The sequence below is a fragment of the Dipteris shenzhenensis genome, chromosome 17 (assembly GCF_047967505.1).
Source record: "Dipteris shenzhenensis isolate YYH24624 ecotype China chromosome 17, Dip_SZ_1.0, whole genome shotgun sequence".
In the NCBI taxonomy this organism is placed as follows: Eukaryota; Viridiplantae; Streptophyta; class Polypodiopsida; order Gleicheniales; family Dipteridaceae; genus Dipteris; species Dipteris shenzhenensis.
Genome location: NC_141612.1, coordinates 6,525,720 through 6,553,181, shown reverse-complemented (window position 1 = coordinate 6,553,181; position 27,462 = coordinate 6,525,720). Strand labels below are relative to the sequence as shown.

General features: G+C 47.3%; 1 protein-coding gene across 1 annotated transcript in view; it reads right to left on the bottom strand.

Annotated features, from left to right (window-relative positions):
- Window positions 1-27,462, bottom strand: part of LOC147891594 (uncharacterized) — a 76,944-nt gene that overhangs the window by 30,352 nt on the left and 19,130 nt on the right. Inside the window, exon 6 of the mRNA XM_087388000.1 lies at window positions 18,781-18,836. Coding sequence (XP_087244126.1) covers window positions 18,781-18,836 — 56 coding nt within the window. The remainder of the gene's footprint in view (window positions 1-18,780; window positions 18,837-27,462) is intronic.

The window sequence follows — 27,462 nt, the reverse complement described above, 5'->3', positions numbered from 1 at the left end:
CTGAATCCAGGAAAAGCCAATGTCAACTCCCCAGCCTGGAGTGTCCTCATCACTGATCCAAAAGCCAAAGGATTTATGCCAGTTAATGTGTGCCTCTGCAACTGAGCAAAAAATATCCAAGGCTGTCCGGAAAGAATCAAGTGATTGCGAAGAGGCCTCAATAAAAATAGCAGTGTCATCAGCCAACTCACAGTCAAGAAGCTCCTGCTCCTGTCTCAAGGGCAATCTCAGCCCAAAAAGCTCAGCCTGAGATCTGAGGAAGATACTCATAGCTTCTGCCACAAAAAGAAAGAGGAAAGGGGCTAAAGGGCATCCCTGACGAACTAATATGGAAATCTAAAACCTGTCACCCCTTACCCCTCCAATCAAAACCTGGCCGTGGGCTGATCTGTAAAGGGAGGCCACCCCTCTAATCCAAGCATCTGAAAATCCAAACCGTAGAAGAGTGCCCTCAAGAAAACCCCAATCTACTCTGTCGTAGGCTTTCTCGAAGTTTAGGAGTAGAACTGCTAGCCTCTGCCCACTCTGCATAGCCCACTCTGTGGCTTCCCAAAAGGAAAAGATATTATAAAAAATGCTCCTGCCATGCACAAAGCCTGTCTGAGTATCATGGATGAGGTCTGGAAGAAGGGGCTGTAATCGGATGCTGATCGCCTTGGCAAGGATTTTGTAAAGAGTGCCCAAAAGAGTGATGGGTCTCCAATGGGATACAAAATTCCTGTTGCCTTTCGGGATAAGGTGAATGAGTCCCTCGGTCAGTGAGTCAAGCATCTCACCCGAGTCCCAAATGCCCTGCAGGGCTGAAGTAATATGATCACCTATCATATCCCAAAAGGCTATAAAAAAGGGAGTAAGACCATCGGAACCAGGGCATTTGCCCTTATGAAGGGAAGAGAGAGTAGTCTTGAATTCTGTGTTGGTAAAGCATGCATCAAGTGAGCATAACATCTCTGGGGTGACCAACACAGGTAAACTCTGCCAAACTTCATCTCTAGCCACCTCTCTGGCCTGTGAGTTCGGATCTGCGGAAAGTAGGGAGGCATAGAAAGCTGTCGCTAAGTGCATGACGGTTTCCGGATGGGACTGCAAAACGCCGTCAGAGTCAATAACCTGCCTGACACTCTCTCTACTATGTCTAGGACCAAGTGTAGAGAAAAAGTGTTTATTGACTCTCCCTCCCATCTGTATCCAAAAGGACTCCCGTGCATGGAAGGCATACTCTGCTCTCTGATCAAGCAAGGTCTGCAAGTGAGCCCTTGCCGCAGCAAGACGCTCCTGAATCCAAGCATCTAATGGTCGTTTCTGCTCCTCCCTCTGTAGGGCTGCCAACTGTCAACGGATACCGATCTCTCACCTGAGTACCTCACCTCGTCGAGCACTAGCAACGGAGTGATAAAAGTCGCTAATACTGGCAAGTGCTGTGGCCACATGTGAAGGACCGCCCCCCCCCCTGCGTATGAGAAACCTAGATCTCCAACACTGCCTCTGTGAGAGTCTCATCCGTGTATAAGGCGTCGGGGATCCTCATACTGTGAGACCGCCCTCTCAGATGAGGCTCTGAGATGGACAAAATTACCGGAAAATGGTCTGAAGTGGAAACACCGGGTGCAATGCAAACTGTCCCCCCTCTATCAGGACCCCAGTCACCCACATAGAATCTGTCAATCCGAGCATGGATAGCCATCTGCACCCTATGGTTCGACCATGAAAACAAAAGTGACTGAGACTGAACAAGAAATGCATCATCTGACCAAACATCTCTGCCACTGAACCTAAACAAGAAGGCATCCCAGGCTGCTCTCTCAAGGGAGTGGATACCACCTTCTCTGCCCCCTTTCGTATCAGAAGGTGCCTCAACCATGTTGAAGTCACCTCCAATAATCCACGAATCCGCAATGTCATCCCACGAGAGCAACTCTTTCCAAAACAAAACACGGTCCCCTCTATTGTTCAGAGCATAGAGGTTGAGGAAACCAACCTTATGTCCATCAATCAAAAGTAAAACCCACTGGGCCCTGGAGGGGGTTATGGTACCGTGTCCAATGACTAGAGGGAGAATAGAATCTGAAACTCAAATGCATGTACCTCCTCTGGTTCCCAAGGCAGGAAGCCAAAAAGTCCGGCCTGACAGCAGCGACAGCAGCTTACCTGACTCGGAGCAATCTCTGACATCCAGTTTGTGTTCCTGAAGAAAAAGAATGTCTAGGGAACCACCTGAAACACCTGGATGGAGCTGATTCCTGATCAGCTGTCTGCGACGACGATGAGGGATGCCGCCCAATCCCTGTATATTCCAACTGGCTATCCTCATCGGTGGGAGGAAGTGGGTTGGAATACCTTACCCGACCTGGTGGCGGAAAAAGAAACCTCTACCGGAGCAGACCTCCTGCCATACACACGAGGTCTAAGGGGAGGAAAGTCCACAGGTGAGAGAGAGAAGGATCTCTCAAGAGGGATGCCGATAACTGGCTCTCCAAAAGTAGAGGGTACAAAATCATCATCTGGGAGGCTAGAGAGGTCCTCCAAAGCGGAAAATGAGTTCCGCTGAGCCAGTCCTGGGGAGGGGGTACGAAGGATTTCTACCGAAGCAGGAAGAGAATGTAAAACCCCCTTCTCTCTATCCAAAGAGGGAGGCACCTGTACTGGATCCTGATCAAAAAGTGGTACGGACGAGGTGCCAACAACCTGGGCTGCTGGGGAAGGTACAGCTTGATCCAAGGGTGGAGTCGAACAAGGCTCCTGAACACTAGTCTCCTCCTGAGGCTCCAAGAGGGTAGCCTCCGAAGAGGTGGAGGTGTGAACTAAAGTAGAGGGCCTAACCGCGACCGGAACCCACCATGGGCGAGAGGTGGTGCGGGGGGACTCGAGTAGCCCTAGGAGGGGGGGGAGCCCGTGTCTGAGGCCGTGTCTGTGGAGCAGTAGGTCCTGCTCCTGCTCTTTGTCATAAGCTAGTACGAGCTGGTTGCTTTCTGGGCCTCTTTTTCTTCTTTGGGCAATCTCTGGCGAAGTGCCCCGAGGATCTTGCACTGGTCCTGCCGACCTGCAACCTCAAATCTCTGGCGGAAGAAAGACCCATCGGGTCCTTGTAGCATGATGTGGTCATCTGAAATATTGGGGTCCTGGACAATGACCCTAACCCTCGGTACCCCATCCATCCTGACCAACTCAGCAACCGAAGAGGGCTCGCCAGGGAGAGGGAGGATCTCTGCTACCACACCAAACCTCTCGCCAATAACTGAAAGAAGCCAATGATAAACTGAGGGAAGACCAGGGAACCTGATGAAAACAGAAACTCCCTGCTTGTCCTCTTCAACTGGGTCAAATCCCAGTTGAAAAGGAAACACCATCTAGGCACACCTGAAAGAAACCCCGTCCCAACAAACAAACATCCTTGAGGTGGGGGGCGAGGTCCTGAGGAAGCGCCGCTAGCATCCAATCTCTAGCTTGTGACCTGGAGAGGTGTGAGCCATGAATGCGTGCGAAGAGAGTCGTGGAACACTCATGCTCTAAATCAAACTGACTCAACTTGGCTTCATATTCTTACAGGAGTTTAGCTTTGTCCTTTGTAAGTTTGAAAGGTGACTTGACCTTTTGGAAGTAGATTAGATTAGATTAGATTTTGTGTGACATCATCAGTGATGTGTGTGTTGAAATCACTTCAATCAACTTTCAGTTTGAGCCTCAAACATCATCTTCAATCTTCCGACTCGCTCACTTTCTCTGCCTCTCTTACTCTCCATGATGGAACTCTATGTATCTCCATAGCTCCCATAGCTCCTTTGATTCCTAGAAATGGTATCAGAGCCTCTATCAAGTCGCCTTCTCTGCTGCCAGTCACATTTCTCTCTAGCAGCTTCATGTGGTCTGTGTTATTAGTTGATTAGCTGCAGCTCCCTGTCGCTTTCAGGCTATCTATCTCAATTAGCAGTTGCAACTCTGTCATTTTTCTTTTTTGGTTAGCCACCTATCTGCTGCCTACTATGCATCAACCAGCCTTGCAAGCAGCAAGTGTCAATCAAGAAAGCAAAAGCAAAAACTGAGCAATAGAGCAAGCATACAAGCAGAAAATCTAGCAGAAGCGCAACAAGCAGTAAAGCGATAGAAGAGTCAGACCTGAAAAACTTGATCAGGGAGGAGATAGCGTCTATTGACATTATGCTAGAATTTCTTTTGACAGAACGAGAGCCTACCTTCTGCCCATCGCAGTTACGCCTCATTTTCCTCTTGTGGGCTGCCAAATCCATTCTACTAAAGTGTCCCAACTCCAATATAATATCATTTTCAAGAGTAGTATGGTTCCTTCATTCTTGGTTTCATCTGAGGATGTCCATCGACCAATACATGGGGTACTGCTACGACCGGCTGTGCCCTACTTTTCTTCATGCATGTAATTGTGGGTTTCTAATTTTGATCAAGAGGATATTTATATGGGGATGATGTTCAGAGCAAGAAGGTCACCTAGATCCTCTAGAGAAAATGTGTGTGTGTGCCTACATACATTTCTATCTTCCTTTGATGATGTTTTCAAAGCAAGACATTTGATGTTTCATGTATTCTATCATGGAACTTTTTGGCAATTCCATCATCGATGTAAAGCCCTCCAGCTCCTTTCTATGGATCACCTTTGCACTCCAAAGATGCATGGGGTCTTAGCCTTTGGTCTTTTGACACGTTCTCCTCAATGGTGGAGGAAACGGTTGGGGTAAATTTGGGATTACAAACTTCCGCTTTTTCAGCAGGTTTTCTTTTGGAGAGAGCTCCTTGATGTTCTTCTATTTGTACAGGTATTGGCTCACTGTCACATTGCTCCTGTTGTTTGTTGCCGATGTCTAGCCTTGCAAGAATCTATGCCTCATTTGTCTTGGCATTTCCCGAATTCTCATGATTTCCTATTTATGCTTCAACGACGACTTACAACTCATTTTCTTATAGGTAATTTTGGCAAGCTATTCTGGATCTTCTTTGTTTACCCTGTCAGGCAGAGATTTGATCTTTTATTTCATTGGGTTCATTTTTGGGCACTATGGACTTAATGGAAGGACCATAATCATAGAGTCTTTGGTGACCCTTCCCTGTCTAAGTATCCTTTCTTCCGTGCTTCTCTATGCCAATCATTCTTTGGTTGCCTACATGCATGGGATTCGAATTATCTAGCTTTTGTCCTATAATGATATCTTTTAATAACTACTTGTCTCCTCTTTTTTGGGGGGACAGGTTCACAATTTCTTGTAATATAATACAAATGGCTTTCACCCCAAAAAAAAAAGTGTGTGTGTGCATGCGTGCACAGCATATGTCTTTCTGTGTGTGTGTGTGTTGTGTGTGTGTGTGTGTGTGTGCGTGCGTGTGTACGCTTTTTACCAAAAAATGTGTGTGTGTGTGTGCATATGCATGTGTGGGTGTAGGCATGCACACGCATGTGCTTTGGATGGGGTGATGGCCCAAAAGAGGGCCTAGATTCTCTACAGTATCTCATTATCATATATGTGAAGGCAAGAGAAAGCTGCTTTTCCAACTTGTAGCATACAGATGGTTGAGATGTGCTCATGATTGATTTGTAAGGTTGTTCTTGTATGAGATATGTATCTTTTTCTTCTAGTGCTAGCTTGGGGGCATATCCCAACACTTTTATGAAATGTGCTTGAGAGGGATGCATGTTCCCTCACATTGTTAGTGGTTTAGCGGCAGGGGAAACTGTATAGTTTATTTGATTCCTTTGGAAAATTGCAGAGGCATTTATGGGAAATTGAGAAGGCGAGTGGCATGTGGCGATAGAGTGTTGTCGGCTGCTCGCGGGGGGCGTGGTCCTGTGTCGTCTCCTGGTCATAGCTCTATGCCTAACAAGGGCTATAGTGACCCCTATCGGTCGAGCCCCGAATATGAACAAAGATGGGATATCCCCAAGTGTAATCTGTGCATCAACCCTCTGCCTGAGCTTTCATGTCGCTGTCTTTGGATCCCAATCATGTCGGAGCCTTGTAGTATGGGGGTCCACATGCTCTGGCTGGAAGAACTCCGTGATCGAGCTCTAGGAAGGTTCTACCAAGGAGGAGATCTGCTCCTATCTCCGTGATCGAAGTAGACGCTCGTGGTGCCTGACTGCCTCATGGATGAAGGTTGCCAAGCATCTATGGTCTGTATAGGAGAGAAATCGGAACGACACCCCAGAACTGTCTCTGAAGAGGCAGTAGAAGCATCCTTGGATCTCATAGTAAACTAGGCACTTGAAAATGAAATGCTTCTCTGACTTGACCTCCTGTCATAATGTGCATATGCGCCTCTCCTAGGGTAGACCCTCTGCCCTGTCACTCTCAATGTGCAGTCTATGTGAAGAGACCTGAAACTGCCCAATAGAGATCCTCAATGAGTGGGGTAAGTGGATCTGTGTATATCCTGGTGGGTCAACGAAACCCCTCTATGATATGTAAACACTGATCCCTGTAGAAGCTGAGCTTCACTAGAAGCTCGCTCAGTCCCAACCAAGTCCGGAATGTGTGTACCTGTCCCGAACTGTGATTGTCCTTTGTAAGTTTGAAAGGTCATTTGACCTTTTAGGAGTAGATTAGGTCCCAACCAGGTCCGGAATGTGCGAACCCCCTTTGGAGCAAAGGTAGTGAGATCCGAAATGTAAAGGAGAATACCAACTCCACCGCAATGCTGCAAAGATTGGGCCTTAGTATCCGTACCTCCCATGTGATAGCAATCCCCTCAGTCAGCTGAAGTTGAGACCATCACTACTCCTAACTGGATATAGGGTATAACTCAGAATCCTGAAATAGGCTCTGACTCAATAAAGGGGAAAAATAATAATCATTTTGGGTGGACAACCCAAGATACGTTATTGACACAAGCATAAAAACATAAAAATGTATCTCTCTCAGAGTGAGAGATGTTCCCTGTGCAGTTGTTGCACACGTGTACACATTCCTGCTCATTTAGTGATGTGTCGGTGAAACTCTCAGAAAGAATTTCCCAGAAAATGATGTTAATGAAGTTTGTGGGAAGTGCTATGCAGGGCATTTAAGCCATGACTCTCAAACCTACAGATTGGAGGTCTTCCAATTTGTCGATTTTCACTCAAACAAAAGTTTTCAATTTGAGGGTTGCAGTGATTTCGATTTTCTGATTAATGTGTTGAAGGCAGTGGCGCTACACTACGTGTTCTGAGGTTTAGGCTTTAATGTGAAGCTAAAGCTTCAATTACCCAAATTCACAGGCTTTAACAAGCCTTATATCCAAGGTTCAAGCTTTAGCATATTAAGGGAAACAAGTGGCCAGAGGGAAGACGAGAGAGATGTTGAAGATCAAGGGCGCAGCTTTTTTTTGGAGCAGAAGGAGCCTCCAAATTGTCAGAGTCGGCCTCCTCACCTCGATTGGCGATGGATACTCCGTCAGCCAATCCTACTCCACCTCCACCGGCCGCGAAAACTATTACCTTTTCTAAAGACGAGTTGCAGCAGCTCAAGAAGGATGTAGAGATTGAATGCTCTACCACGTTGCTAGCACACATCTTCGGGTCTCACCCCTCCAGATCCCAAGCCAGAGACTGGATGCTCGCGGCTCTCCCCCCAAACCTCACTCCACGATTGTTAGATGTTCGTCTTCTGGGACAAGGTTTTTTCCAGGTTGTTTTTGACACTCCAGAGGCTGCGAGCACTGTGCTCAAGGCTGAGTTTTTACACCTAGGACACAGGAAGATCTTCTTTGAAGCCTTTCATATTGGTTTCGACCCAGTGGAGGCAGATAAGGAAATCTTTTCGATCTTCATCAGATTCCCCGGGCTTCCCCAGGTTTACCATCGACTTCTTACTGTTATTGGGGAGCATTTTCGCGCAGTTGCTGAGATCCCACCCCTCCCTGGGTTGCCATTGACTGCAGCAGAGGCAACCAAGGCTGATGGGGTACCTAGAGTTAGGGTCCTCTGTAAGGATCCTAACCTCAAGATGGATCATGTTATGATCCAGTGCCCGGATGGTTCCTTTTTTTGCCAGAGAGTAGAGATTTCAGGCAGACAAGACCAGTGTAGGATATGCAGGACCATTGGACACTTTGCCAGGGATTGCCCCAGGAAGAAGAAAAGGCCCAAGAAGCCCTCTGGTACAGCTACCGCCCCATGGCCTCGACAGGGGGGACAAGGGGGTGGTACAGGTCCAGCACTTGCTCCTCGGCCTCGACATAGGGGTGGTACAGGTCCAGCACCTGCTCCTCGACCTTTGCATGGCGGTACTCCTCAGGATGGTGGTGGTACAGGTTCAGCACCTGCTCCTCGGCCTCGACAAGGGGGTGGTGCAGGTCCATCACCTGCTCCTTGACCCCCACCTACCTCAGGGGCACGCGACGCTCTCCAGTGGGTTCCGGCACATGTGCAGATCCCTCCTTCAATTCACGAGGGTACATTAGTGGACTCTGCTTCACCTCGAGCTGTCCCTCCAGTCTCACCTCGCACAGTCCGAGACACTGAAGCTTCGACCTCATCCTCGGTTGCAACTTCTTCCCTAGATCCAGCGGTGCCAGACGCTCTTCTTGAGGCAGTAGAGGTCTCCACGGCTGGGCAGACACAGGATAGAGAACAGTCCTCACTTCCTCCCTTGGATAGGGGGAAGGGGATGGTTTACACTATTGATCCTCTTCCCTCAGAAGGGATCCTTCGCACTCCGGTGTCTGGCTTGCTTCACAGGAACTCGTTTTCAGCCCTGGCAAATGGTTCAGATTTCCCAGAGGAGGAGTTTGTGCCCGCTACTTTTGGGGAGCCAGTGATTGGGTTTCCTGTTAACAGGGCTTCTTCTTCAGGTGGCAGGGCTCTTTCCCCTGTTGATTTTCCGCCACTTGGTTCCTTCCCTCCCTCCTCGAGCAGGAGGTCTTCCCCTGTTGAGGGGTTTGTTTCCGCCACTAGGTCGGGTAAGGTGTTCCACTCTACATCCTCCAGTTGATGAGGATTATTAGTTGGAACATACAGGGCCCAGGTGGCGTCCCACATCGCCACCGTAGACAGCTGAAGCTTCATCCAGGTGTTACTGGGGGTTCCATTGATATCTTATTTATTCAAGAATACAAGCTGGATTCTAGAGATTGTGCCAAGTCAGGCAAGTTGCTTTCTGGCCATACTTTTTGGTCGCCTGCCTTGGGCACCAGGGGGGCACTTCTATTTCAGTTTCGCAGTCGGTTCTCCCCTTAGTTGTTGGACACGGAGTCATTATTCCCTCTAGAGCTCAGTGGATTATTCTTTTGATTGGAGGGCGTAAGGTTGGTTTCCTTAACCTGTATGCCTCCAACATTAGAGGGGAACGTGTCCTTATGTGGAAGACTTTGCTCTCCTGGGCCCCCATTGTGGATTCATGGGTGATTGGAGGTGACTTTAACATGGTCGAGTTACCGTCAGACAAAAAAGGGGGTAGAGAAGGCGGACTTCACTCTTTGGAGAGAGCAGCTTGGGATGCCTTCCTTTTTCACTTCTGTGGCAGAGATACTTGGTGGGATGATGCCTTTCTTATTCAGCCACAATCCCTCCTGTTCTCTTGGTCGAACAGGAGGCAGCAGATGCCTATTCATGCACGCATTGACAGATTCTATGTAGATGACTGGGCACTAGACAAAGGTGGATCGGTGTGCATTGCTGTTGGGGTTTCCACTTCATACCACTTTCCTGTTGTGCTGGCTATCTCAGAGCCTCACTTGAGAGGCCGGTCTGCTAGCATCAGGATTCCAAATGCCTTTTACACAGAGGAGGACCTTACAGAGGCAGCCCTGCAGATATGGGTTTCTCATGTCCAGAAAGGGCAGCCATATCCATCACATGTAGCCGCTGCCCTTTCTGGTATTCGCGACTTCTACCGCTCAGTTGCTTGTACCAGGAGACGAGATATTCTCAGACGTGAGATTGGTGTTCGCCAGCAGTTGGCAGCTTTGCAGAGGGAAGAGCAGAAACGGCCTTCAGATGCTTGGATTCAGGAACGCCTTGCTGCAGCAAGGGCTCATTAGCAGTTATTGCTTGATCAGAGAGCAGAGTATGCCTTTCATGCACAGGAGTCCTTCTGGATTCAGATGGGTGGTAGAGTCAATAAACACTTTTTCTCTACTCTTGGCCCTAGACATAGTAGAGAGAGTGTATCCCAGCTTATTGACTCACATGGGGTTTTACAGACAGCGCCTGATGATGTCTTATGCATAGCTTCAGATTTCTATGCCACCCTTCTTACTGCTGATCCTGAGACACATGATAGAGAGGATGCTAGACAGGCTATTTGGCAGAGCATCCCTGTGTTGGTGAATCCGGGTATGCATGTTCTACTCGATGCACCTTTCACCAACACGGAGTTCAGGACTGCACTTTCAGCCCTTCACAAGGGCAAGTGCCCAGGTTCGGATGGCCTCACCCGTCTTTTTTCATTGCATTTTGGGATATGATTGGAGACTATATTACTTCAGCCCTGCAGGCCATTTGGGACTCTGGCGAGATGCATGGGTCGCTTACAGAGGGTCTCATCCACCTTATCCCAAAAGGAGGTTGCAGAAATTTAGTGTCCCAGTGGAGGCCTATCACACTTCTGGGGACTTGTTACAAGATTCTGGCCAAGGCTATCAGCCTCCGATTGCAGCCCCTTCTCCCTGATCTTATTCATGACACTCAGACGGGATTTGTGCATGGCAGAAGCATTTTTTATAACATTTTCTGTTTCTGGGAAGCTTCAGAGTGGGCCATGCAGAGTGGCCAGAATCTTGCCATTCTACTTTTGGATTTTGAGAAAGCTTATGACAGAGTAGATTGGGGTTTTTTGGAGGGCACCCTTCTACGCTTTGGCTTTACTGATGCTTGGATGAGAGGTGTTTCCTCTTTGTACAGATCAGCCCACAGCCAGGTACTTATTGGTGGGGTAAGGGGTGAGAGATTTCAGATTTCGAGATCAGTCCGTCAAGGATGCCCCCTTGCTCCTTTCCTTTTTTTGTTCGTGGCCGAAGCTATGAGTATCTATGTTAGATCTCAAGCTGACATCTTTGGGCTGAGACTTCCCATCAGAAGGGAAGAGGAGCTACTTGACAGCGAGTTGGCAGATGACACAGCAGTTTACTTGGATGCCACTCCACAGACGCTCACTTCTTTCAGGACAGCATTGGATTTATTTTGCTTGGCGGCAGGGGCGCAGATAAATTGGCATAAATCCAATGGCTTTTGGATCAGTGATGAGGACACTCCAGTTTGGGCGCTTGACATAGGATTCACTTGGGTTCAGAGGGGTGAGCCTATCAGGTATTTGGGCTGCCAGGTCGGCTTGGATATTTCTACCACGCAGCTGTTTTCTCCCGTTTTGGAGAGCATCAGAAGGAAGCTTCTTTTTTGGAGCTCAGCCAAGCTGGATCTTGCCTCTGGAGTTGTGGTGGTCAACCAGGTCCTCTTGGCCACGGCCTGGTTTGTTTGTTCATGCTGGTGCCGTTCTAGGGACTGCATCATCCAGCTCAGAAGACCGATCAGAAACTTTCTCTGGAGTGGGCTTGATGGCACAGCAGATGCCTCAGCCAGGGTGGCTTGGGAGACCCTCATCCTTCCTACATAGGAAGGGGGTCTCAATATTATTGATCCAGATTTACAGTGCAGAGCTTTACTTTGCAAGATGGTGGTGCGGGGACTTATGCCAGGGCAGGAACCGTGGAAGGACTTTCTTGTCAGCAGCATACAGAGGTGCACACCTTCTTCAGGAGGAGATTGGATGAGCAGTGTTAGGTGGATCTTCACCACAGCACACCTCAGATCACCTCTCATGGTTGCCATTCTGAAAGCTTGGGCCGCACTCTTCGGAGGATTCCTCCTTCCTCTCGGGAAGAGATTGATAGGCAACCCATCATGTGGAATGACAGTATTTTAGATAATCATGGCAGACCACTGGATGCCTCACTCTACATGCAGTGGTCCAGGTGGGAGAGGGGACCTGCATCATCTATTTGGAAAGCTTTCCGTAGGCTTCCAGAGGAGACCAAATCAAGGTTGACAGGACATCTCAAAGGGAGTGCAGGGAGGATCTTGCAGATTGAGGCAGCCCTTCCAGAGGTTTGGGTAGACACAGATGATATGCCACTCACTTCCTCCACTTGGGCAGGTACTTTTACGAGAGGCGGTGTTCCGCTTCAGGTTTTGGCCTTTCGAGATGCACAGGAGGATGCTTTGGTTTTTAGTGTCCAGGATGGTGGCAGATTGCTCAGGTCCACAGAGGACATCTTGCTTGAGTCTGCTTTTCAGTCTATCAGGGTTGTAGGTCTTTTGGTGCAGGGATCAAATTCAGAGTGGTTCCTAGACCCAGACCCCCGGCTACTCTCCACCGGGTCTTGGAGGCTCTGGCTCTATGGGGGAGTTCCCATCAGGTATTTGCAGTGGGACCCCGGAGAGTGGGAGTGGATTGACGCAGGGCAACGAGAGAAGAGCATCCCCTTCTTTCGTTACACCATTAGTAATGCCAGGAGATATCAGCTCAGTAGTAGAGGTTGGAGACCTTCCAGAGTTCCTCATTGGGAGACATTCGATATCACTATGGATCTGCAGAGGTGCTTCTGGAGGAGACTCTGGAAATCCCACAGGAATAGAAAGATCACTATCTTCTTTTGGCTTTCTATCCATGGTGGGATTGCAGTGAACCTTTGGAGGTCCAGCAGGTTTGGAGCGAACCCTACTTGCCCTCGATGCCTCTCTGCTTCGGAGGCTATTCAACATTGCTTATGGGATTGCAGACAGGCGAGGATGATTTGGATGGGGGTAGCCAGGATTTTCAGTCACTTTGTCCACTCCCCATTTTTTATGACATGGGGCTCAGTGGCTTGGCTTTCTCTTACAGGACCTCAGGTTTTCTATGAGAGATTTGACTCCTCTCGGGCCATTTCGGTTCAACGTCATCGGACTGAGTCCTGTTTGTTGGATGTGATACCACACCTTCCTTTTACAGCTGTACATGCCTCTGTGGATACTTCTTGGGAGATTCTAGCGAGCATAGCATCCTGGCATATCTGGAGAGCCAGATGCACACAGGCTTTGGAGGGTACTCAGGTTCATCCCTCGCACACGTTGGCTAGTATCTGGACAGACATATCTGGACAGACACCGTACATACTTTGATGGCTGTATGGACGGGTATGCAAGGAGACTCCCGTGCAGCCTCAGCTAGGAGGGCTTCTTTCTTCAGGGAATGGAAGGATTCTCCTTTCTTCTCTGAGACTACTACAGGGTTGAGGTGGCACTTTCAGCCTCAGCCTTGGTTGTTTTCCACCTCACTCTGAGGGGGTTTTTTATTTATCCTCATGATTTCATGATGTATTCAACTTTGAGCTTGCTCTCGTGGGTTTTTTCTTACTTAATAGAAGTCTCTTTCTTGAAAAAAAAAAAAAAGCGTGTTCTAGTGTGTTCTAGTGTGAGTTCTAGTCTAGTGTGTCCTATGGATGCCACGTGTCATATTGGGAGTTATCCCATATGCATAGGTTTTCATGTGTGTGTGTGCTCTTATATAAGAGCTGTACTTGTCTAGTGTCAAATCAATCAAGTATCAAGCTACAAGCTCTTTGGTCTACATGCGAGTACTTTCAATTTTTTTCATTGCTCTAGTCATTTCATTTCCATTTCATTATGTCTCCTTTTGAGTATCACTTCCTCTCTCCCTAGCCTATCCTCTCTCTCTCCCTCTCTCCACCATGTTCCTTCATTTGGTATCAGAGCCTCCCTTCCTACCTTCCCCTTCTTCTCGCTCTATCTAGAGGATGAGAGAAGCCTGCAAATGGAAGCTCCCCTCTCCTCTAAGGTAGAGCCTCCCCTCCCTTAGCCTCGCCATGGTTCCTCGCCATCAAGTACTCCGGTGTCCTAGTGATTGCTCCTGGTCCTCGTTTGTGAGTTCAGCTCACTCCCGCATCAGTTCGTGGTTCTCCCTCAGCATTGGCGGACATTCCTCGTCAGTTGGTCGCCAAAAACTTGTTTTGGAGCAGTCCAGTGGCTGTTTTTTGACCCTTTGAGGTCCGATTTTGACATTTTTTGACATTTTGGCACTGCTCAAACATAAACAACCTTGTCCCACACCATTTTGAGGGGGGAAAAAAATCAATTTTTTGTCGGTACGAACCTCTGCAGGCGGATGCGCAATAGTGCCAGGAGTCCGTACAACTTGTCAGAAGGCAATTCCGAGCACTTTTAGGCTACTTTTTGGCATTTTTTGCTCAGATTTGGACTCCCGTGACCTCCACCAGTGATTTGAGCTTCTCGAGCTTACCCACAAGTCATTTTGACTGTACCAACACTCCGGTACATTGACTTGAGGCTTCCAACAGCGGGGAATACTCTTTTCACACCTCGTCATCTCCGACATTGCGATATTGCGGTGTTTGACTGTCCCGAACAGTCAAATCTCATTTCTCTGATCTTGGTACACTTTGGTGACTGCTTCGATTGGTGCACCATCTCTGCTACTCATTGCCTCTTCTGTGCATTCAGTGACTCTCTGATTGGCACAGTGAGAGTCGTGACGTGACCTCCCTTGGTAGCTGCTCCTATGGCCTTCATTGACACATCATTTGAGGGCATCCTCACCTGGTTCTTCACCGACATACCACTTTGCATCAGGATGTGCACACTCTTGTGCGGTAGCTACTTCGGGCTCATGGGTTCTCTGCCCTTGCTATGCATAAAAGGAATGAAATCTTTTATATATTTTTATATATGTTTGAGTTAAAGGTTCTCTGCCTTGAGTAGTCCCTCTAAAAAGAATGTTTGAAGAGTTAATAAAGGTCCTCTGCCTTGGATTGTCCTCCTAAAATGATGTATTTCTTTTATGGTGTGTGACTCCATGTTTCTAGTTAGTCCCTGGAGTCAAGAGGGGGATGTACTGTGGGAGCCATGTATTGGCATTGATAGGGTCTAGTTATCAGGCTTGGCATATGAGTTCTAGGATGTTGGTGCATTGGTCTCCTAGACCTCTGAGTTGATCATGCATCCATGCATGATGAGCCTCTAAGCCATGCTAGATGAGCTTTCTATGTTATGCTCACTAGCCTCTGAGCCATGCTCACTTGCCTCTGAGATTGTGTGGCAGCCATGTCTAGTTCTAGACCAGCATGCACAGTTTTGATGACCATCATTGTCATGTTCTGTTCTTGGTTCCATTCCAGTAGTCCCTCACCTTGCCTTCATGGGGGGGTGTTGGAATATGAAGCCAAAGTAGCATGTTCTAGTGTGAGTTCTAGTCTAGTGTGTCCTATGGATGCCATGTGTCATATTGGGAGTTATCCCATATGCATAGGTGTACATATGTGTGTGTGTGCTGTTATATAAGAGTTGTGCTTATCTAGTGTCAAATCAATCAAGTATCAAGCTACGAGCTCTTTGGTCTACAAATGAGTACTTTCATTTTTTTTCATTTCTCTAGTCATTTCATTTCCATTTCATTATGTCTCCTTTTGAGTATCACTTCCTCTCTCCCTAGCCTATCGTCTCTCTCTCTCCCTCTCTCCACCATGTTCCTTCAGATCTCTTACTTCTTACAACTGGTCGCCCATGGGGGTTTGCCTATAGGCCCTTGGATGGAGCAGAGTAAGTGGATGGGAGGTGCCATCGTTGCACATATGGAGTTCTGGAGACAATTCCACATTGCTTATGGAGTTGTCTCGGTGCTCCAAGGATTTCGATAAGAGCCCTATAGATTGTTACCTGGATGCAAGGGACCTAGTGAGACTTCACTTGGGGCATGGTAGCCTGATCGACACAGGGGGATCATGACTTCCATATTTATGAGATTTCCCCAGCCTATAAGATACATGGACAGAGCATTCACAAGATTGATCTACATGACGCGGTCCCACCTAGTCGACATCATCCTCTTTCTTCTCTATAGGATGATGTGTGGGAGAGTGTGGCCAACATCGCAGCGTTGAATATCTGGGTTGCGCGACAGCCTAGTGATGGGCGAGTATTGGTTTCCACCAGTGGCCATTTTGGTCGTCATCTAGCTGGAAATCATCTATCCCCTACGAGCCACTTGGGAGCGCGTGTCTTTGGGTTCTAGAGCAACTACCAAAAGGAGAAGCGTTTATGCAAGGCGTGGCCCGCAAGCATTTTTCACATTTTTTTGGTACGAGGGATTCGTTGGATATACAGTCCCGTAGAAACAAGAATGGAGATGGATTGTGAACACAAGAAAGCAAGAAGTGAAAACATGTGAACTCCAACTGAAATGTTCAACCAAATGAAGTACAAGTACTAGAACACACTAAACCTCCAAAATAGACTAAGTCCTAGTCTATCCTACACCATCATATCATTGTATATATGTCTACAAATCCCCCCTCAATGATATGGCTGAAGTACTCTAAAATGATCTCAGAAGTACCTAAAGTACCATGGTTGCACAAATTAATCCACATGCTATAGCAACCTATGGGAGTACAAAAGAAAACAATGTCATTTTACACCCCTCCTTGACATTGTTTGAATGTCTCATATCCCCAAGCCATGTCGATGTCGTTTGAACAGAGGCGTTGATAGGCTTTTAGTGAAGATATTTACCACATTGTCCTCAGTGGAACAATATGTGAGATCAATGAAGCCATCTCTGATACAATCCCGCACATAAGGATAGTGGTTTTCAATGTGTTTCATGCAAGCATGAAATACAGGATTGTTCGCAATAGCAATGCAACTATGGCTATCACAAAAGATCGGAGTTGCATTACCATCCTGAGCATGATGCAAGTCATGCAGAAGCTTCCTTAACCACACATACATTCCATAGTGGCTGAATTTGCAGCTTTTGTATTTTGCTTCACTGGAGGAGAGAGACACGTGGTCTTGCTTCTTACTGAGCCATGAGATGCACGTTGAGCCCAATGAGAAGCAATAGCCGGAAGTGGACCTACGATCGTCGATGTCCCCTGACCAATCTGAGTCGGTGAAGCCACTCAGAGAAATGTCACCATCTAGTATATAATGCAGCCCATAGGAAAGTGTACCCTGTACATATCTGAGAACCCTCTGTACCAAGACGAGAGGCTGATGGTCCTGACTGCGCTGAAGAAGTACCAGGACACGAGGACGGTCTTGGCTGTGAAGTCGAAGGTCTAGCAGTGCATAAAGTGGTAGGAGCTGGTCGTGAGAAAGGTCCAGGTCGGGTGAAGCTATGAGGCGCCCCCCGTCGATCTTTTAGGTCTTTTCTTCTTTCTTTTCCTTGGGCAATCTCTGGCAAAGTGCCCAAGGGTCCTACAAATCCTACATTGATCCTGTCTCCCTGCAATCTCGACTCTCTGTCTGAAGAAGGAGCCATCTGGATGCTGAAGCATATTGTTGTCATCCGAGATGTTAGGGTCAGAGACAATGAGCCTAACACGCGGTGCCCCATCGGACCTTGACTGCCTCTGCTGCTGAAGATGGCATCTCAGGGAGAGGGGGGATCTTGGTAACCATCCCAAAGGTAGCTCCAATGGAATGCAAAAGTTGATGGTACACCTGAGGAAGGCTGGGAAATATGATGAAGAGTGACGTCATCCGGCTGTCCTTGATAGGATCAAACTCCAATGAGAAAGGGGTAAAAAAAACCCTCCTGGAGCTCAGTGCTAACAGGCTATCCTAAAGCACTGTACCTACTACCTCCGAGGAGTCAAAAACAACTTGGAAGAAACCTCGCCCAAGCAGCGAACATCTGTGAGTGCCCTGCAAGGTCTCCACGTAGAGCGGCGAGCATCCAGTCCCTGGCCTATCTGGAAGGGTGGGACTCATGGATGCAAGCAAAGAGCGATGTCGAGCTCTCCTGCTCTGTATCTTTTTTGAGCTGCTGCAGCTCGTCTTTTGAGAAAATGATGGTTTCGCGGCCGGTGGAAGCGGGCGTGGATTGGATGAAGGCTGAGCCCTTGTCAATCGAGGTGGGAAGGCCGACTCGAACACTGTTGAGCTCGTTTGACTAAAAATGATGCTAGTAGAGAGAAAGGGGAGGAGAGGATGAAGGCTGAGGGGAGAGAGGGGGATGAAGAAGGCTAAAGGAGGGGGAGAGAGGCTAGAACTAGGGGTAGGAGTAGAAAGGTGGAGGGGGGGAGAGGCTAGGATAGAGGGTAGGAGCAGAGAGAGGAGGAGTAGAGAGGCTAGGACTAGGGGGTAGGAGTAGAGAGGAGGAGGGGGGGAGGGGCTAAGCAAGGAGGTAGGAGTAGAGAGGAGGAGGGGAGGAGGGGCGAGGCAAGGAGGGAGAGGTGGAGGAGACAGCCCAAGGGGGGTGGAGAGGAGGCCCCCAGGGGGGGGCAGAAGTGACGCATGGGGGAGGAGGAGACCTATGGGGGGGTGTAGAGGTGCCGCAGGGGAGGGAAGGCCTACGGGGGAGGGAGGAGCAGGCCGGCAGGGAGGAGGAGGCCAGCGGGGGAGTGTGTGCACCTTAGAATGTATGCCAAAGAAAAGCTAAGTATTACCACATTATTCTTGGATGGAAAAAGATTAGCATCAACTTCCATCAATAGTGGCAGATGAGTATTGATGAATGTAAAACTTACAATGGAATAAAACAAAGGAGAAGAGAGACAAAAGGCAACAAGGAGAAGAGAGACAAAAAGCAAAAAGGGGTGGACATGTTGATACATCAAGGGATGGAGTTGTGTAAAGAAAGGAGCAAGATCAAGGTGGCTAGAATTGACAATTTTGAATTCGCACTCCTATGCTAATCTTCCTTCTTTTCCTTGATGCTTCATGGCAGCCTAAGTTAGAAACAACTAAAAGAAATAATGACGGGCTACTGACATAAATTTGTAACAACAAGAAACTATGGTGGGAGCAATGGTGGAACTCACATGAGTAAAGAGTGGCTCATCTTCTCCAGGAAATATATATTTAATGAACATTCCTCCTGCCACCACCATCAAAGCTATCAATACGTACATGCACATTCCATACTTAAGATATTAAAAATATATCCTCCTAAAAAGATTTATCATTTTTCATGATGAAAGTACATTTCCTCATAAGATACCCTAGAAAAGAACTATGGGATGCTTGCAACCCTCGAGTATAGATCCTAACCCTGAATTCTAAACTGGTTCACAGGAACTTCTCGATTGATTCTTTCATTGTCACATGCAACCCTGCACTTGGGTGCAAAGCGACACACTGGCTACATCAACAAGTGCGTAATAGTTCCCTAATAGGAGATTTTGTCGTATGTTGTGACCCCTTTGTGAGCCCTTGTTCAGGGATAGTAGTCAGGCATAGTCAGGCACAAGCTACATAAGTCAGTCTCTCAGCCTTAGGTTAAGTTGGAAGATCAGTCCTTGTTCACTAGTGCCCACTTGAGAACCGTAGGGTAGTGTTTCCGCCTTAGGTTTAGGCCCGAGCCCTTCTGGGCACCCTAAGGGCTGGAACAAGTGAAAAGAATGGCAGGGGAAGGGCTGCCTTTATAGGCTGCCCTGCACCCCTCCCTAGGCTGCCGTTTATGGGGCCTAGGGCTGCCATTTATGGGGCCTAGGGCTGCCATTTATGGGGCCTAGGGCTGCCTTTATGGGGCCAAGGGACAAGCCAACCAGCCCCAAAATCCCTATAAATAGGGGGCCTCCAAGCCCTCTTTCCTCATTCAGTTCTCCCAGCACTTCAGCCTCCTACAGCTCCTCCTCAGCCCCTTGTGAATAGCCTGACACTCACCCCCAGTGGCCCTCTAACCAGCCTAAGCCTTTGGCATCAGTTCAGCCCTCTGGGAAGGTGTTCACGCAGCGCATCAGACGGGGAGTCGGGACAGCAAACGTAGTAAGGTTTGGGGTCTGTTTCAGCAGCTCTTTTCAGTTATCTTTTACAGTTTTACACAGCTCACTCTCAGCTCTATATTTCAGTCATCTCTCAGCTCTCTTATAGGATCCATCACTCCTAGCTTTCACTCTCTCACTCACGCAATAAACCTGCATTCCGGTGGTCAGCACAAGCCTCTCCCTTGCCTTGCAAAAGTGTCCTACATCATCAATGTGGACAACATCAAGGTCTAGGTATTGGTCGGCATTGCCTCTCGGGTCTTTGGGTCTACTATACGTGTGCACGGTGAGCTCTTCAGAAGCGCGTTTTCCATGCTCTCTTAAAGAGTGTTCTTTGTATTTCTCAGTTCTCCAAGTATAAAGCAAATTCTCTCCTGATTGGGGGAGGGGGGCCTCAGTGGGTACAGGGACCGGGACCCAATCAGTTGTTGACTCTACTCTCTCTGTACCCTCATCTCCCTTCTCTCTCTATGGTGTACAACGCTTATTCCTTGCTAAATATTTAAAGAAGGTCATGCTGTGAATTATACGATCAGATTACCGTTGCATGTTATATTGGTATCAGAGCTTTGGTCTGTATCCAGCTTGACTATTTCGAGTGTATGATTGTGTTGAGATCTAGAAAGGACACACAATCAAGTGCCATGGAAGGGTCAGGAAAAGGATTCACCCTTAAAGAGTTTGAAGAGGAGAAACACAACCAACAAGATCCACTTCCGCCAAGTGCTCAAGAAGTGATGGTGAACCTTCTAGAGCAGAATCAGGTCCTCCTACAGCAACTCAAAGAACATTCATGCCAGCAAGAAGAAAGCAGAAGACAACTGGACCAGACAAAACAACGTCTGGAGGAAAAAGAAGCAAAAAATCCGCTGCTGGAAGAAAGAGGAACCATAGATTTCAAAAAACTGCTCTTGTTGATGCATGAGGAATGCAAAAATGAGGAGGCACTACGACGCGCAGAGCCTGCCTAGGCAAAGAGGCAACAAAATCTAGACCGAGAGGCGATGCTTCTTCAACACAAACAGATGTTAGCAGCTATGCAGGCAACTTTGATCGCAACAGTCGGCACCGCCACAGCTTTGTCATTGACAAAGGTAACACCACTTACTCGGTCCACTCCAAATTTTGCACCTTGGTGCCTCACGAGCTTGCAGTGGATGGATTCACGCCCGACTTGCGCACACACATCACGCATAAGGCCATCCATTTCACTTTTTCAGTTCAAAAGGCCATGTTTAAGTGGGATTTTATTTTGACTGCTTTGATGGGGTGTGACATGATCCTCGGGATTCAGTGGTTCTGTGAGCATGTACCAACTCCTAATTGGCAGCAAGACACCTTCACTATTGTGGAAGGTTTACCTGATCCCGCCGTGATACGCGGCGATCGGAGCATACCAGGGATTCCATTAATCTTGCATATTCAAGCAGGTTGCACCGCCCGCAAGGGTGCCATGTGTGCACTTGTCTACGTCCAGTGCCAAATCATTGCAGTTCAAGCCGCTCCGATGATGGGGCAAGCACTGGTGGATCTACTCGAAGAGTTCCAAGACATCATGCTCCGGGATGATCTGCCACCCCAGCTTTCTCCCAACCAACAAGAAGACCATCGCATTGATCTACTTCTGGACTCGACACCTCCAAGTAAGTTCCCATATTGACTTTCCAAGTCTATGGAGGGGGAGTTAGAGCAGCAATCGTCTCAATTACTGTGCAGAGGGTTTATTAGACCTTCTTCTTCGCCTTTTTCTGCACCCATTCTATTTGTGGCAAAGAAGGATAAGTCCGCACGACTATGTGTCGACTGTAAATAACTCAACAAGCTTATAGTAAGCAACAAGTTTCCTATGTCCCGCATCAAGTACATCTTGGAACAACTCAATGGTGCAAAATTTTTCTCAAAGATTGACCTCAAGAGTGGCTACCATCAAGTCTGGATTTTTGAAGCTGACATCCCAAAGACAGCTTTCCGAACAGAGCGAGCTCATTACAAGTTCTTCGTCATGCCCTTTGGTCTAAAGAATGCACCACCAACATTCAACGAGATCATGTCACGGGTATTTGCAAAGTATATTTGGAAGTGCCTATTCATCTTTCTGGACGATATCCTTACCTTTTCCGCTACAGCCGAGCAGCATATTAAGGATCTGTGATGTACCGTACAGTTAGTACCAGTTAGTACGTGATAAACAGCTATACCTCAACGCAAAGAAAAGTGAATTCGGCCTACTAGAAATTCAGTATTTGGGCTACATCATTAGTGCTCAAGGGATTAGATTGGACCCAGAGAAGATTCAAGCTATCAGAATTTGGGCTATCCCCACGACGGCTCAGGAGATCCGATCCTTTGTGGGTTTATATCAAGCATACAGCTCACACATGGATGGTTTCTCGACACATGCAACCCCTCTTATAGATTTGCTCAAGGGGGTAAAGACACGTAGACAAAAAGTTCAAGTCACAGGCAAAGCTTTGCAGGCCTTCCATGACTTGCAATGGTTGGCCATGACAGCACCAGTTATGAAGATCACCTCTTGGAATAATCCATTTTTGGTAATCACAGACGCTAGCAATGTCGCCATCGGGACAGTTTTACAGCAAGAAGATAGGCCCGTGGCATATTACGGCAGAAATCTTAACGATGCCGAAAAGAACTTTTCAGTTTATGATAGAGAGCTCCTCGGTGTCATCTAGGCATTAAATCATTGGAAGCCTTTTTATACGGACGGACTTTCACGGTTAAGACAGATCACCAAGCCCTTAAGTGGCTTCGGATAATGCCTAGTGCGCAATGGAGCGATCGGTAACAACGTTGGAGCCAAATATACCAGCAGTTTGGGGGAATGATCGAGTACGTTCTCGGCAAAAACAACCCCATTGCCGACGCTCACAGTTGGAAAGGTTCCATCCAAACCATTGAGCAGGCCACTGTGCTCAAAATCAAAGGAAAGGATCTTGATAGCATGAAGGCACAGTACGCAGAGTCATCAGAGTTTGGCACGCAGTTCCAGTTAGCCACGACACTTGCTCCAGGCAATTACTCATTATAGGACGGTTGACTTTTCTATAAGAAAAGATTATGTGTACTCAAAGACAAATGGCAGTTGCTTCTTCATGATGCAAATGATGCCCTTACTGGTGGTCACAGAGGTATCAATGGGACTTTGGAGAAGTTAGAGCGCTATTTCTATTGGCCAAAGATGCGGAAGGACGTATACGGCTATGTTCAGAATTGTCAAATATGCCAAAAGGTCAAGGCTTCCCACAAGAAAGCGGCAGGCTTACTTATGCCATCGCCAATCCCCCACGGTCCTTTTCAGGACATAGGTATGAATTTTGTGGGGCCACTTCCAGCATCCGCGGGTACGCGTACACTCAATGTCTTACTATTATTAGTCGCTTTAGTAACATGGACAAGTGCGTAATAGTTCCCTAATAGGAGATTTTGTCGTATGTTGTGACCCCTTTGTAAGCCCTTGTCCAGGGATAGTCAGGCACAAGCTACGTAAGTCATTCTCTCAGCCTTAGGTCAAGTCGGAAGATCTGTCCTTGTTCACTAGTACCCACTAGAGAACCGTAGGGTAGTGTTTCCGTCTTACGTTAAGGAATAGGTTTAGGTCCAGCCTAGGATAGGAGCCCTTCTCGGCCCCCTCATGGCTGGAACAAGTGAAGAGAATGGTAGGGGAAGGGCTGCCTTTATATGCTACCCTGCTCCTCTCCCTAGGCTGCCACTTATGGGCCCTAGGGCTGCCTTTATGGGGCCAAGGTACCAGCCAACCAGCCCCAAAAGCCCTATAAATAGGCGGCCTTAGGCCGTCTTTCCTCATTCAGTTCTCCCAGCACTTCACTCCTCAGCCTTAGGCCTTAGGCCTGACACTCACCCCTAGTGGCCCTTGTTAGGAAATGGAGTCAATTTGAGTGACTTTTAGTGTGTTCTAAAGTAGTACTATACTACTTTATATTCTAGTGTGCCACGTGTCACTATGGGACTCATCCCATATACATTTGACACTTATAGTGTGTGTGCCTATCCTATAAAGGCATTGTACTTTCTCATGTCAAATCAATCAAGCCTCAAGCCTTTCTTGATCATGTAAGTACTTTGCTTGGTTGTACATTTCTTTCTAGCATTATTTCATTTCCATTATGCTTTCTTAGTCTTGCTTTTCCTTTCCATTCCATGTTTTGCATCGTCATATGGTATCAGAGCTAGGCTATCTTCCAAGAGGTTGAGGTAAGAGACTGTTGACTGCCCCGTACAGCTTGCCCGTACACCCGCTCCACTTCTCTGCCCTGTCTGCCACCTATAGCTCCATTGTGCCCGCCATCTCTTCCTCTGCTCGCTTGCGCTCGCCATCTCTTCCTCTCCTACATCTGCTCTTCCTCTACTACAGCTCCATTCTATCCATCACTCTTCTCTCTCCTAGCCGCCAGCTTCATGGGTTCGATTTCCACCAACTCTCTCCTTGTGGACAAATTCAAGGGGGACGGATTCCCCACAAGCAAACAAAAGTGCAAGTCCTTCTCATGAAGGAGAATGTTTGGGATGCCATTGAAGATGATGAAGCACTTGAGGCATCAACGGAGCCTCAAACACGCAAGATTTGGAAACAACACAATTTGAGGGCCATCACAATCATTGGGCTTTGCCTAGATGATTCATTGATTCATCACATCAACTTCCAGTCCAAGGCTAGGAGATTTGGGCACGCCTCGAGAATATATTTGGTAACAAGATCAACAACTCCAAGGTTTTTTTGAAAATGCATTTTATAAGTTGAAAATGGAAGAGTCTAATACCTTGAGAGCACATATAGCAAAAATGCAATCTTTCGTTCAACAACTCACCAAATTGAAGTGTTGCTCAGTTGATGAGGACAAAATGGATGTCCTCATGACAAGTATGGAAGGGATTTCTCACTTTGAGAATGCCCTTGAAGTACTTCGCATTGCATCGACTACATTCGAAGATATGGTGTCTTTTCTACTTGAAAAGGATCGCCGCAACAAAGAATCTCCATCCTACTCATCAAATACTACACAGGCTCTTGCCTCCACCAACAAATGGAGAACTAGGCCATTGACTCCACCAGCACGAGGAAAGACATTCAAGCCATTCAAGTGCACTTATTGCAACAAGCTCGGTCATACGGAGGACAGGTGCTACCAGAAGCTTGCTCAACAACAATCGAAGGATCATGCCAGTTGGGTGGCATCCGCTACTAGTGATATGCAGACGAAGATGACCAGCCGCCATAGGACCATGCTCTTACTACCTGTCTCCAGCATCTAGAGGATCATGGAGATCATGATTTTGCTTTCTAAGCATGATATATTTGGGTACTCTGCCCTAGGGGTGTTTCCCAAAAATGAATGCAATAAATCATGTGTGTTGAGTCAATAAAGGTACTCTGCCTTGGATAGTCCTCCTAAAATGATGTATTTCTTTTCTATTTTTAGTGTGTGGCTCCATGTTCCTCGTTAGTCTTTGGAGCCGGGAGGGGATGTACTATGGGAGCCATATGTTTTGGCTTTGATAGGTCTATTTGTTGGTGCATTGGCCTCCTAGACCTTTGAGTTGATCATACATCCATGCATGATGAGCCTCTGAGCCATGCTAGATGAGATTTCTATGTTATGCTCACTAGCCTCTGAGCCATGCTCATTTGCCTTTGAGATTATGTGGGAGCCATGTCTAGTTCTAGACCGACATGCACAGGTTTTGATGACTGTCATGTTTTGTTCTTGGTTCCATTCCAGTAGTCCCTCACCTTTTCTCCATGGGGGGGTGTTAGGAAATGGAGTCAATTTGAGTGACTTTTAGTGTGTTCTAGAGTAGTACAATACTACTTTATATCCTAGAGTGCCATGTGTCACTCTGGGACTTATCCCATATACATTTGACACTTGTGTGTGTGCCTATCCTATAAAGGCATTGTACTTTCCCATGTCAAATCAATCAAGCCTCAAGCCTTTCTTGATCATGTAAGTACTTTGCTTGGTTGTACATTTCTTTCTGGCATTATTTCATTTCCATTATGCTTTCCTAGTCCTGCTTTTCCTTTCCATTCCGTGTCTTGCATCTTCGGCCCTCTGACCAGCCTCATCCTTTGGCATCAGTTCAGCCCTCTGGGAAGGTGTTGACGCAGTGCATCAGATGAGGAGTCGGGACAGCAAACGGAGTAAGGTTTGGGGTCTGTTTCAGCAGCTCTTTTCAGTTATCTTTTACAGTTTTACACAGCTCACTATCAGCTCTATATTTCAGTCATCTCTCAGATCTCTTATAGGATGTATCACTCCTAGCTTTCACTCTCTCACTCACGCAGTAACCTTGCATTCCGGTGGACAGCACAAGCCTCTCCCTTGCCTTGTAGAAGCGTCCTACATCATTAGTGTGGATAGCATCAAGGTCTCGGTATTGGTTGGCGTTCCCTCTCAAGTCTTTGGGTCTGCTATACGTGTGCACACTGAGCTCTTCAAAAGCGCGTTTTCCGTGTTCTCTCAAAGAGTGTTCTTTGTATTTCTCAGTTCTCCAAGTATAAAGAAAATTCTCCCCTGATTGGGGGAGGGGGCCCTCAGTGGGTACAGGGACCCAATCGGTTGTCGACTCTACTCTCTCTCTACCCTCATTTCCCTTCTCTCTCTATGGTGTACAATGCTAATTCCTCACTAAAGGTTTAAAGAAGGTCTTGCTGTGAATTACACGATAAGATTACCGTTGCATGTTACATTCATGCAGTTTTTCATGAAGCTGCTCTGCTGCTCCTCATTGCTTGTTGCCCCTCCTCTCTCTTTGCTTCCAGCCTCTAACTCATGCACCCTCTCATCCCTCCTGCCCTTTTCTGCCCATCAACCTCTCATTTTTTCCTGCCTTCCTCTGGGTTTTTTGCCTCCCATCTTTTGCACATCAGCCCTCCCATTTTCTGCCTCCCATTTTCACCCATCAGCTCCAATTTTTTCCTGCCACTCACCTTTTTTCTGCCTCTCATTTTTGCCTATACAGACATGCCCCTTTTCTCCTATTTCCTCCCGTTTTTTTTCTCCTTCTTGCTTGTAGCCTAACTACCACACTCACATTCACTCAAACACACACCTATGCAGTCATATTTCATCTCATCCTTTCTACTCACGGCATCCACTCAAACACTTTCGAACTGACACGCTCAACTTTCTGCTTACAAATTGACACCTGCACTCACTCTCATTTCTACACGCACTCGCCCTTACACCCTCACATACATAATGCCACACTCAAACGCTGACTCCCACTCATTTCTCACACACAATCGCATTCACATACACACACATATACATACTTCCATGCTTTCCTTCTCTTGGCGACTTGCAAGTAATGGAAAAACAGCTAAAAGGCCTTAAGTCAGCCTCCCATCAAAGATTGGCGAATGGCTACAGGACTTTCAAGCTTGAGAAGTCTGATCACATAATTGTGCAAGAGTTTTCTACCATTGTGATGAAGCTAGGGGAGAGCATGTCTAGTTGTACACGTGCACAAAGGTTCTAGCTGCTAAGATGTCAATGCTCCCTAATGATGTCATCATGGAGGGATTATTCTTGAGAGCCTCGCCCTCGTCTACTAGCCTTGCAGTAACTTGCCTAAATATGCCACTCTCTAGGTTTTCTTAAACAAAATGGCAAAAATGGATAGTCACAACTCAGCTTCGATGCACCATGAGTACCATTTTTATTTTTTATTGTTTCAAGAAAATTACTTCATTAA